Source organism: Solenopsis invicta, chromosome 2 (genome assembly GCF_016802725.1).
Source record: "Solenopsis invicta isolate M01_SB chromosome 2, UNIL_Sinv_3.0, whole genome shotgun sequence".
NCBI classification, from domain to species: Eukaryota; Metazoa; Arthropoda; class Insecta; order Hymenoptera; family Formicidae; genus Solenopsis; species Solenopsis invicta.
The window spans coordinates 6,493,162-6,505,954 of record NC_052665.1 but is presented as its reverse complement, the minus strand read 5'-3'; the positions used below and the strand labels follow the sequence as shown (position 1 = coordinate 6,505,954).

Sequence of the window (12,793 nt, the reverse complement as noted above, 5' to 3'; positions counted from 1 at the left end):
TCTCACCCTCGCACCTTTTTTTCCCGTCCGTGTAGTTCGATAACCGGCTGATTTTCCGGCCAGGAGGAAGAATGAAGAGAGAGAGAGAGAGAGAGAGAGAGAGAGAAAGGCAACTCTGTGGAGAAGGGTCCACTAAACGTCCACCTCCGGCCGAAAGGGCCGAGGGGTCGTTATCTTTTTGCCCGAGAAGTAAGAGGCTGGAGGACAGGGACTTGATTATCCGGTGACGACGAGAGGCGTTCTTACGTGTGGTCGAGCCATTGTATTACTGGTCGTTGAAAACTTTTTTAATCACGTTCTTCCATCGCGGATACCGGATATTGCTCATCTTTCGCATTCACGCACACGCGCGCGTTCTCGACTCGAGGGGCGCGCGGCGCGTTTATTCGTACTTTTTTTTCCCATTCATTATTCATATTTTTCGCTACCATTTACTCCTGTTCACGTTCGCGACAGCTTCAAGTTTTATTAATAGTTACGACACCTCCCTCCCCCCCTCCCCCCTTTCTCGCCATCCCTCGTCGTAGGCGGCGGCGAAACGCGGGCATACTGAATTATGCGCCGTCCCGAACAAGAAGTCGTTTACGAGTTCCTAAATGTATTTTAAATCGGTCGCCGGCTATAATAGCTATTCGCGCGCGCATCCCGATCGGTCCTAGTCGGTAGACGAGAAATATCTAAATGTCATATCTTCTGATTTCCGTTGGAAAGATTGATAGAACCAAAGAATTATAGAAAATCTCGCGAGATCACTTTTTAACAAGGTCGTTTTTAAACGTTCATGCATTTCGGTGATATACGGGAACAAGTTTGTTATGTCGCATCGATATTTTTGCAAGATTTTTAAAAAGTCTTCTTTAAGTAGTTTGAAATGAAAAAAGTGGTACGAATTTTATTTCGGTATTTTAAATGCGATTTAAGAACGCGAGGTTAAAAAAAAAACATAATAATAATGAATCCTTCCGTAACGGCTTTTACGTGTTTCGAAAGGTAGACGAAGTACGTGCAACGTAAGAAACAAATGGGACAGCAATAGCGCGAGCAAGAATTATGAGTCATGTTGAGGGCGTCGCGCAGAAATTCGATATTATACCCGTAGCTCCCGGCACCACTCATAAAGACAAATAGACGATTGTTTGTAAAAAGAGAATTGCGAGAGCTAATTGAATCGGACGCATCTCGCATCTTTCGCGCGCAACTTGATCGATCGACGATGCGTTCCCGTTGCTACTCTCGCCGCGTACACACCATTCTGTGCGCTCGCGTGCACGCTATATATGGATTGCACGCATGACCGACTTTTCTTCATTATCTTCTGCCTTCTACGGAAATGCTCTCCCGAGAAGTAGGAAAATAAATTCACTTGATATCTCGCGATTCTTTTTTTCTTTCCTTTTCTTTTTTCCTTTTCTTGTTTTTTGTGCCAACGCAGATCCGTGCTTGCGGGATTGCGTAAACAAATGCAAATACATACATGAAAAAAAAGAAAGATTCTGCATATTTGAATTAATTAAGAGGATTTCATTTTAATCCCGCGCCGTAAAATATTTTCATCCGACGTTCCGCGCATGCTGCTTTATTTCTATTAATTCTGACAGAAAGAAGTGCGTTTACGAAATTTTAATTTGCTTTATGACAAAGATATGATCGCCGGGCGAAATTATGAAAGCTCGTGAACGGCACGATAAATTTCACTTGCGCGTTGCTTCGCAAAAAAATACCGCTGTCAATCGCAGTTCTATAATATTAATATTGCTCGAAAAGATAAAAGTCCTCTTGTAGCATTGCCGTCGTATAAATATGTTTTTTTTTTCTCGTGCGTTTGTAACGCAAAAGATTCCGATTTTCCTCGAATTTTTGAAAGGGGATCAAATAAAGCGATTGAATTTAATGCAAATATCATTATACGCGGTGAATCTTGCTTTGTCTCTTTACCTTTTGAGGTAACTGGAGGCGGAACAGAAGCGTAATTACTGTTGAATCTCATAACGCGCAATTTCTATTTCGCGTAAGCTAATTGCGCCGCTTTAGCCTCAACGACGTTCCTCGATTGTGAAGTAGTAAGCCAGCGCCGCGATCCGTGTTTTACTCAAGACAAATCCAAGAAATAATTCGAAAATCGCTACCCGGCATCGATCAATATAATCGCGTGCGCTCTACAAGCTTTTATCGCCCGCTAATTGATTTCGAGATGCCGCGCGCGCGCGCGCGCGCGCGGAAGAAAAAGAAAGGCGATAAGCGAACAGAGTTGAGACGCGCGATCCGATTACGCGGTAATCGCCAACCCTTCGCGCCGCAATACCTTCCGATCTTGGCGTAGAAATTCGAGATTTCTACGCCGAGCGCCGTTCGCTCCTCACCTCAGTGGTTGGAAATGCGGCGTCAATATTGGAACACGAGACTGGGAGGATCGACAAAAGGTTCCTTGTGCATGCCACCAGGGAAGAATCGGATGTATCGCGGTACACACAGAGGTACATACGTCATCGTAGTGGCCGGCGGTCACACAGGCGTGGATTCCAAAGCGTATACCTACTCGGTCAAAGCCGCGGTTGCATGGCAACGATTCGTCGCGTCCGTTCTCTCGTCGCTCCTCGATGCACTCGCCGCCAATCTTGCCAGCTAAAAGTCCACGAGTCGGCAGATGCTACGAGTCCATTCCACAATTAATCGCCGGAAGAGAGAGAGAAAGGCGAGCACCAGCGACACGTACGACATGCTCTTCTCTCTCTCCCTCTCTCTCCCTCTCTCAGTCGCTTTTCGCCTAAACGTGCTACACGTTCGTTCTTTCTATCTTTTGCTGTCCGTGTTGTGTACAACATGTCCCAGAAGACTCACGTTTTCCTCGAACTAGAGGTATTTGCAGAGTCGCACCGAGAAGAGAGTCGATTGTTTCGAGAGTCTCTCCGAGTTGCGAACGATTGGAATTCGAGAATCTTCAGCGAAATACAAATGAGTTAAGCGAAAGTTACGTTCCAATGCTTTCGAGAACTTGAGGGAAATTTTAAATCAAGCCACTGATCATCGGAATGTTGAAACGAAATCTGAGAAACGATGTGTAAAAAAGCGTGATTCCGGTAACATTATTGAGTATCATAATTTCAATCGCACTTTATTCAGTTGTCAACAACGTGGAGTTGTGTTTTATTCGATGAACAATAATTGTAGTATTTATCCGTGTTTTTCGATAGACGCAGCCGTCAGGTCAGTTATTTTTATTCCCGAATAAGCAATCTGTCGTTGTAATGAAGCCAATCGTTCGTCGACGGTTATTAGGTATCGGAATTTCGTGACTGTGATGCATGTCTCTTACGTGCAGTATCATCGTGTATTCGCAATCCCGAATTGCGCGCAGTCTCATTGCTAAAAGCATCGTCGTGTGGTCGTGTGGCGCTATAGCTTTCCGGACGCGCCGTCGTCGCTCGGTTGCATCGACAAACGGCGCGTCCTTGCAAAAGAGTTCATCGTTCCGGTGCACAGTCAAAAGCGTCCCCGTCGGATGCGCATCGTCGCACGTATATCTCGCCACGGCTTCTCTGACACCTGGCCAATGTTCGCGCAACTCGTAACGGAAATACCTCTCTCTCTCTCTCTCTCTCTTTCTCTTTTTCTCTTTCACACACTCATTTATTCATTCATTCGTTCTTTCTTTCTTTCTTTTTTTTTTCTCCGCGCGTAAGTGCCTTCCGATTTCTCCCTTCGAAAATGCGCGATGGAATGGAGCAATTAGTAAAGTAGCAGACACAGGCAGAGCAGAAGGGAGTACAACCTCGGTTGCTTGGCCTGACCGCCGTGCTGCATTGCCGCGGGATACTCTCCTGAAACAGAGGGCAACACTTAAATTTTCTGAAGACTCGCGGCGCTTGGCATTCTCGCCCGCCGTTTCCTCTCCCCTCCCCTCCCTCTTCCCTTCGCATTGCCCTTTTTGTTGCCCAGTCGAAATGGAATGCAATTTAGCTAATTATTTCCCGTAATTGGCGCGGTTTCTCCTTGGCGAGATGCATTCTCTCAGTCCAAAAAGAGAATTCGCTAATCCCAGATGAATCAACGCAAACGCAATCTCAGAACCATCGAATATTAATGTTACGTTAAGGTATAAGTCACGAGAAACAGTGCTCGCGTCAATGGCGAATCAATGATAATTAATTGATATATTATACTCGTATTCCGATAACGCGGAATTATTCAAGGAGAAATTTGCAGCAATGTATATCGTCGCGCGCGCTAGCGCGACGCTAACGACAAATTAATCGCAAAGTAATCAACGATTTAGAAGAAACGGGGAAAAGCGCGATAAATCCTTCTTTCTCAACAAGTTTGCGATGACAGATCTCGTAGCAAAGAATTTATGTAAGACTTTTTAAAAGTTGACGCTTTCGATATTAGCCAATGTTTTTCTTCCACTATTTTTAATTACGAGCTGCTGAGAAATTGCGGCGAATTGTCCCGGTATCATCGATTACTCACCGTTGAGTACGTGTACGGTGATCGATTTTGGTTGAGCATTACTGGGGTTACAAGTGTACCGTCCCGAGTCCGACGGCTTCGCTTCTTGCACCAGGAGGAAACTCGTCGTGCTGTCACCCTTCTCCGTGACCACGGAAACGCCGCCTCTGCTCGAGTCGTAGCTGATTATCTGGAACAGAGATCGGACGATCATGCTGAGACAAGGTGACGTCGTCTCTCGGGTTGAAGGAGAAAAGTCGCGCGCGGCGAGGATGGAACTGGGCGAATGAGAAACTGGCTGGCCAACGTTGGATACAGTTTTTATTGGGCGGCCCCGATGGGTATTGGCTATGAAGAAGACAGGCGCGAAGATAAGCCCGTCGAAGGACTCCCTTTCGGTTCGCGGAGAGTACGCGGGAGAGAGGGTGGAAAAAATACGAGGTTTCTCTCTCTTAACGAGAATTCTTAGCGCGTTCTACAAGATCGACGATCGGAAAGAGGTTGTAAAGTACGGTACCCCGGGACGTCCGGTGATACGAGAGGAAGGTTCGACGTTCGGTGCAAATTACTTCGCCGGCGACTTATGCCCCGAGGATATTTTCTAAGATAAATATTATTCCAGCTACGGACAATTTTCTCTGGCGGATCTCTACTTATTGTTTAATTTTCTATCATTTTTAATTAACTCGTCGAGTTATTGGTTGAGTTGCGTCCATTTTCTTGAAATATAAGCGTGCATTTTTATCTTCATATATTGTACATGGGAAATATATATTGAAGAAAATGAAAAAAGAAATTATCTCTCGTCAAAAGTAAAACACTCGGCACGCATTTTTTTTCGTTATAAAAGTTTAACTTACATTTCGTTGTTTAATAAAAGATAAATTTTTCTTGCGCGTAAAAAATATAACTTGGACCATTAGGATAATGAAAATATTTCACGATCGTTATTTAAGCCTTGCGCATTTACGCTGGAAAATTGGATGCAACTGCTAGACTAAATGCTAGTAGTGCACTCATCTCAAGACCCCGACGAACGTCGTGTTTATCCTATGTCTGTTCCACTTGACAACGCTTACGAGTGTCGCTTTAACGCGAAGTTGGCAGAATCCAACGTTCGGTATACGCGAATGAAAGGAATAAAAAGCGAAAAACGTTGCGAGAACCGAAAAGGATTTTTAAATAAATAATCCGCAGCTGGAACCTTACGACAGTACGTCTCCGTCTAAGAGGCACGTAAGCCTTCTTAAGGGATTGAGAATCGTACAGCTTCGTTCTTGACAACGTGTTGTTGGATATTTGCTTCTTGAATGTGTTTTGCTGTTAAAAAATTCGGACCTCATGTTTTCTTAAAATTATCTCGATAAAAAAAGAAATTCCAAATAAATAATCAATAATCATTAGTTCAATTCTCTCGTACGCCGTATATATATTTTATATATAGGAAACTCTAGTTTCTCCAATACATCAAATTGAACAATTTTGTTAAAATATGTTTTCTTTATAATGCAATAAATAAGAAGAATCTAAAATTCTTATCATAAATAATACAATTAAAATAGATAATTATTGTGTATTAGTATATGTATTAATAAACGCGTAATATGGAAAAGTTACGTTAAACGGTCTCGGTTTTGCTTCACCATTATTTACTTGGCAACCAGTAACCTGCAGTCAGTAACCTCCAGTAACCACCAGTAACTGCAACCAGTTCTGATATTATATTGTAGGCTCAGGTTTCTTTCATTCGCAAAAGGGCAAATCTAAATGATTGCATGTAAGCCGTAATTGCTTCGTTCTGAGAAGAACGAAACGCTTTTTTCAAGCTTAATTCTTTCATCAAGTGTGCAGCAAATATAAAAAGTTGTATCGCAAGAGATAATTTAATCTTTCCCGATTGCTGTGTTTTAGTGCGCGGCGGATCGAACAATATATATATATATATATCGGGGATAAGAATATATATCGGTTTAGCCTGAGCTGTTTATCCCCATCGTCCCCGCAGTCTCGAAGCGGGCGATTAATCGGACGAAAGTTAGTGGCCGCGCGCCGCGCCGCGCCGCCGCGAGTTTGATAAGCACCGCGCTGCTTCCTTCCGTTCCGTTATCTAAACCGCGCGTTGCGGTCTAACGCAGAATAATATGCGAAACTTTCGTTCAAAAGTCCATAGTTAATCCGGCCGTATACGATATATACGAGGCGCAATAATGCCGCTCTCGGCACTCATACTCTCAGACAACGCGCGCGCTCTTCTGCCGCTTCTCTGCAGAGTTGAACTTTCCTTATCCTATGAAACACCGGGGCTCGACGTTGGGTTTTTACAATCCGCCGGTAACTCGCAAAGTAGTGTTTCGAAGGGCGTCCGTCCCTTCAGTTGCTCGTACACAAGCACAAAATTAAACAACGCCGACAAACTTGTATTTCTGAAATTTACCTAACACAAACGGAAACTTGGGTTTCAAGAATTCGTTAAACTTTTACGATCCATCCGACGTAGACAGCTTGTAACGTTCTCGTAAGATACGCGAACGATAAACCGATGATCGTGGTCATATCTTGAAATATTTTGCGATGTATGAATATATGTATTGAATATTCCATGCGCCCGCGTTGAAGTTTTCTACGTTACTCACATTCGCGATACGCGTGAATTATTATTGTAAACGATGTTCTTGTAATTACTCGGGCGAGCGATGTTTCGAATTGAATTGATTTTTATTTAATTCTACTCGATCATCAGGATGGATAAATAATATCCAATTTTCAGTTCATTAATCGTATAAAGTGCTGACTCTGCATTGACGATTGAATTAAAACAGCGACCAATTACTCACCGATTAACTCTCGTGACTGTAAATCGATCTGGAATACATGAACGTTACGTTTAAATTGAATATTTACATTTTTTGTTCTGTCAGTTACAAAACGTTCATTATGATATTTCTCTTTTTCACTTTCTCATAAAAGACAATTATTTTAATTATCTTTTACAAATACATTTTAATTATTATTTAAGTTGAATTACGTTTTACATAATTTCTAATTATAACACATTGACACATTAAATTATTAATATGTGTTAATGTGTTAACGTAATTTCCAACTTTTTAAAGTGAATAAAATTACACGAATTGAGGTTGTGAAACAAAAAGATTATAATGACGACTCTCGTTCCCGTTAAATATTTAATTAAAATGTAATAATCTAGCACAGCTTCTTACTTATTTATTTAAAGAATTTCAAAATGTAAAAAGGCCACGATTATAGGAATTATATAGAAAATTTCACAAGAAATTAAGAATGATTAGCTGGCGCACATTCATTCAATTCATAAATTCATTACGACTTTATTTGATATTATCAGCAGAATGAGAGAATGCAGCTCAGCGAGTCAGATAATTTTAGTGCGTCTTAGCATTCCCGTAATTTTCTCAAGTTTTAAAGACGTATGTAGAAGTTTGTACGACTGGCTAAGGAGACAATTGGTGATGAGGGGGAAGGGGGAAGAGGAATTTCGTCAACCTCATTACATACTCTTACTGAAAATCGGACGTTTCACAGGATTGTCGGATGACTCCAACGGAACATCTTGGGCCCGTTGGAATGATTTTCCTCCCTTCCGCTTCTTTACGGTTTAGTTTACTTTTGTCTTATCAGCCTTCGCTCCTCGCGCATCCCGATAACAGCACCCTTCGTTCCGCACTCCGCTATGACGCCGTATTTTTACCCTTCCATCGTGATGTTTGTATATTTTTCCTCTTATCTTATTCCATTTATCCTTCATTTATCAAATTCTGTCATTTTAATTTAGCGCTTTAATAGTCTGCTTTCGTTACCGTTAGTTCTTATCGCGGCGAGTGTACATCGTGTGGTAGAAAATTGGCAAAAGGACAAAATCAATCGCTTTATCGAATAGCGTAGATTATCGTTATACGACTGCTGAAAATGTCTCGAAATTATTAACAAAGCGGTTGAATGCGCTAGTCATATTACACTCGTAGCCGCATATTGCGCAAACGTATGAGTTTTTAATGAATTTGCACAAAATATTAATTTGCTAATACATTAATAAATCGATTGACATAGGCAGATTATGAATTTAAATATATATTTCTGCGTATAAAATACAAGTGGATTAAACAAAATTACAATACGACGATGTCGTTCGCAGGCATTGCACAGATGTGAAACGAAATGAATCAGCGACAATTCGTATAATATCGCAACCGACCTTTTTGCATTGCTTTAAAAAAAGTTACGATTGGTTTTCGAAATTGTCACTGATTTATTCTAGATCCTGATTTGCAACTAGATTTAATTTTCTTTGCACACACTCTTCCTCAGTTATATTACGTGTGAATCTACGCTTCATTTCACACGACATATATCGTAACTAGTTTTGCCTCTCTGAACATTTCCAATTCCGACAAGAATAGGCCATATAAGAATTAAATCTCTCTCTCTCTCTCTCTCTCTCTCTCTCTCTCTTGAAATTATGATTCAATGAACATTTATTTTTCAGCGATATCTCTATTTATCTTCTCGCCGTTTCTCGCGTCACCATTCGCCATTTCGTTTGCTTTGATAAATTCAACCTTCAATCCGGTACTCTCTCAGGCGAATCTCTTCACGCCGCGCCGCGCGCCGAGAAATAAAGTTGCTACTTGTTACGTTGAAATCGGCTGTTATTTGAGGATTTCATTGTTCCTCGAGATGGTGGCGAGCATCCAGCTGCACGTCAAGCGCGGCAAATGCGAAATGTTACCGAAAAGCGACGCGACCGACATACGTACCGCGTTCTGCGGTATGGTATCGTCGTAATGCCGTTGCCGCATCCCCGAGATCTTGACGTGTTTACCGTGAGGTATATTCAATACCGCGCCCGAAGTGACGTGAGTTTCACTGTCGACCGACCGAAACGTCCCCGTTTAATCGAATGCAACCTGGATCGTTCCATCCGATTAGGCGTATCATTCGATATTCGTTGGGCAACAGCAAGAATCTCTACTATGTAGGATACCGGAGATACTTTTCGGCGCCCCGAAGGTATACGCCTCTGTGCGCGCCCTCGTTCGCCTGTATCTCGGAAAATTACACGAGTCTGCGTTTACCTCGCAACACACTCAGCGTTTATCCCTCACCCTAATTTTACTTTAGGTTTCCTTATGCCGGAAAATTACGTCGTCTTATTCCACCGAGCACTCCAAGGACGAAATCTTATCTATTTAAGTACTCGCGTACAGCGAGGAGCAGAAATTTCATAGAAATCTCATTATTAATTGTCCCATTCCCTTTTAGTATATTTTGCAATATTACTTGAATGTAACAATTATGTAAATATTATAGCAGCCTAATGACGATAAGTGACACAGGTAGTAAAATACGGATCTCCATGTGGGTCGAATAAAGATTTATGGGAAAGCGGGACCGTGCATTGCCACAAATAAGGTCAGCAACGTATTATTCTTTCATTTATTCAAATTTTATGCTCGACTCTTCACATTCGCGTTGAAATAATAAGTTCGTTATTTCTGAGCTGGGCAGTGTGTGTAGTCTGTCGATTTCTCGTAGAGAACGTTTGAAGCCACGCAATCGCGGTTTCTATATAATTAATGTCTGTCCACCGATGTTATTTCGCGAGAAGAACTGCGAGAAAATTTCAAATTCTTTGCCAATTGAAACGCGATTTTTAGTTTTTGCGTCGTGTACAATGTCGAAAACGAGCTTTAAATAATCGTTAACTAACGGCGATTATTATGTAAAGCGTCTAGCGTATCGCGATAAGACGTACCGTTTCTTTTTTAAACCGTCAATTATCTCGTGTCTCTCATTCCTTCAAAATCGTTGCGTAAGAGGAATCTATTTAGCGATAAAAACAAAAAAAAAAAACTAGAAAAAATATCCCGTTAGAGGTGCGCATCACGCACGAATATAGCACGAGTGAGTTCTCAATGACTCGTTAAGTGCTTGTTGACTTTTCGTCATCAGCTGGCACTCGACATCGGAGTTGTAACATATATGAAAACAGCTACGAATAAAAGCGGTCGGCGCTTGTCCTCCCGAAGGGATTCTCTCATTTTGTACCTGAATAAACGAAATAAAGATTCGGATATGTTTGCACGGAGATGAGACGCCCACGTGTTGTGCGAATGGCTGCGGATGGACAGAACGAGTTTTACGAGTGTACATAAATCTATTGCTGTTTGTCTTACACACCTTACGGCTCTGTTTGGACGACATCGGGCAATCTTCCGTGTCTAGAAACGCGGCTTACGCCTTTTTCGCGGACCGTTTCGAAAAGTTGACACGATAAACGAGAAAGTTTATGTACCATCGAAAATCACGTCATCCTTTTATGCGTCCGAAATTGGGGATAAAGGTAATGATAAAGAAATATATGCGGGCTACGGCCTGCACGATATTGATTTAAAATTATAATTGCAATTCGTTCGCGAGTATTTTAACACTCGCGCTTCCGATAGCCTGTGGCCATTTATCAGACAAAACGGCAACCGCAGACCTGCAAAACATGCTTTTATTCCTACCCTCGTAATACCGCGGAAATTGATTTGGCAACGGCATCGGTTTCTCACACTCTCAACTTTTGGCAGCCTTCCATGATCGACAATAAATAAGATGGAATATGTTACTCTGTTAAATATTTCGTAATAGAATATCTTTGAGATAAATCAATTGACTTTCGACTGATCTGAATGAAACTTATGTGCGTACTACAGAACCAGAAATAAATACAATTAAATACGAATATCGCGAGCATTTTATTGCGAAATAAATAAGTGTACAGAATATAAAACGCAAAAACTTCACAACTATTTTTTATTTTATACTTATTTGTTAAAAATTTATTATTTATGTAGTATTAAATAATTGACCAATAAAAAGTGATATTATCCAGAATTTTGGCTGAAAATATAATTTTGTATTGGAAAAAATATTTTCAAGAGGATTCCATTGTAATCCCAAAATTTGCTTTATAGTACGATATTCCACATGTATTGAAGTATTTATGAGAATTTTTTCAGATGTTAAAAATGCATATAATTGTTCATTTTTTATTTAAAACTAAAAAAATTATTTTTTCAATACTATTAAATTTTTCTCATTAATGTTAACGTTTTTATCTGAAAGTCCTAAATAAAACAAGTTTCTAAAAATGTTAGCTACAAATGTTAAAAAAAGAAAAATTTCTTTTCTTAATTTAAACGATAGCCTTCAATATCTTTGATGCAAGGCATATAAATTATTTTTTTATCGTCAACCTTATACAACATGTCCATTAACATGTTTTCATTATCATTTAAAAAATCCCAAACAGTTTATTTTTAGGTGGACCCCTTTCACATAGAATGCCTTATACACAAATTGATTAATCATAGTATACAATTGATACACGACGTGCAATAATAATTAAGCATTTTTATTATGATTAGGAATATTAAGAAATCATATGTTACAGATACATAAAATTTTCGACGAAACTATCAATTTTTCTTTACTTCCTTTAAGGCTCCTATCTACTCGCCGCGGCCATATTGAAGTCGTGACGTCAGAAGCGTGAAACGACACGTAATCTTATCCAACGTGCCTAATTTGTAAATAAAGACAATTTGGTTAAAAACCATTAATTAGATGGCTTTAAAACACTTGTAAAAATGGGTAAAGACTTTTTTTTTCGCTCAACAGTCAGTAAATAATTGTAAAAAGCACGTAAAGTGTGACACCTATTCAAACAGGAATTGAAAGGAGTTGAAAAATGTGCTTTTATGTATAAAATTCAAAGAAACTTTACTTGCGGTATCTCCATTTTTACGAATTTGATAAATACGAGACAAATCATATTTTCACCATGAAACACAACAAAATGACACGCACGACAACATCTCATCGTCAATCTGTCACGTTTCACGTTTGTTAGTTCTAATTTTGTCCGCGACGGAATGTCGCTACCGTCAACGCAGAGTTCTCAGCTGAGGTGTCAGGAGCTTTAAGAATTGTCAAAGAATCTTTTTCGTCACTGATTTTGAGCGTAACGTCAAAATATAATTTTTCGCGTGTTTTAAGATACTTTAGGAACATCTTTAAGACACGGAGGTATTTCAATATCGTATCGCTTGTCGCGCGCATCGACAAGCGACGGCGCGTTGCTTCGGGGTGCGGTCGCCGCAACAGACGCGGGCATGAAATTCAATCAAAATCAAAGGGATAAGGTGTATCGGAGCGTAAAAGCAAACGCGCCCGGGTGGCTCCGGTGGATTCCTTGCGGCCGGAAAATGTTTCGCGTCGCGGTGGATCGATCGGGGCGACTTTATTATTGGAGGAGAATTTC

The 12,793-nt window shown here is 40.7% G+C and overlaps 2 protein-coding genes across 6 annotated transcripts in view; one reads left to right on the top strand and one right to left on the bottom strand.

Moving 5' to 3' along the window:
- Positions 1-12,793, top strand: part of LOC113002954 — a 61,617-nt gene that overhangs the window by 35,563 nt on the left and 13,261 nt on the right. The window lies entirely within an intron of this gene.
- The window catches only part of LOC105200821 (zwei Ig domain protein zig-8), a 308,484-nt gene continuing 297,010 nt past the window's right edge, over positions 1,320-12,793 (bottom strand). For 4 of the 5 annotated variants that reach the window (XM_011168567.3, XM_011168568.3, XM_011168569.3 and 1 more), the window contains 2 exons: positions 4,468-4,636; positions 1,320-3,818 (listed from right to left, as the gene is read on the bottom strand). In XM_011168567.3, the coding sequence (XP_011166869.1) occupies positions 3,727-3,818; positions 4,468-4,636 (261 nt within the window). In that variant the 3' untranslated portion in view covers positions 1,320-3,726. The remainder of the gene's footprint in view (positions 3,819-4,467; positions 4,637-12,793) is intronic. The other variant, XM_026130176.2, reaches the window with a different exon arrangement.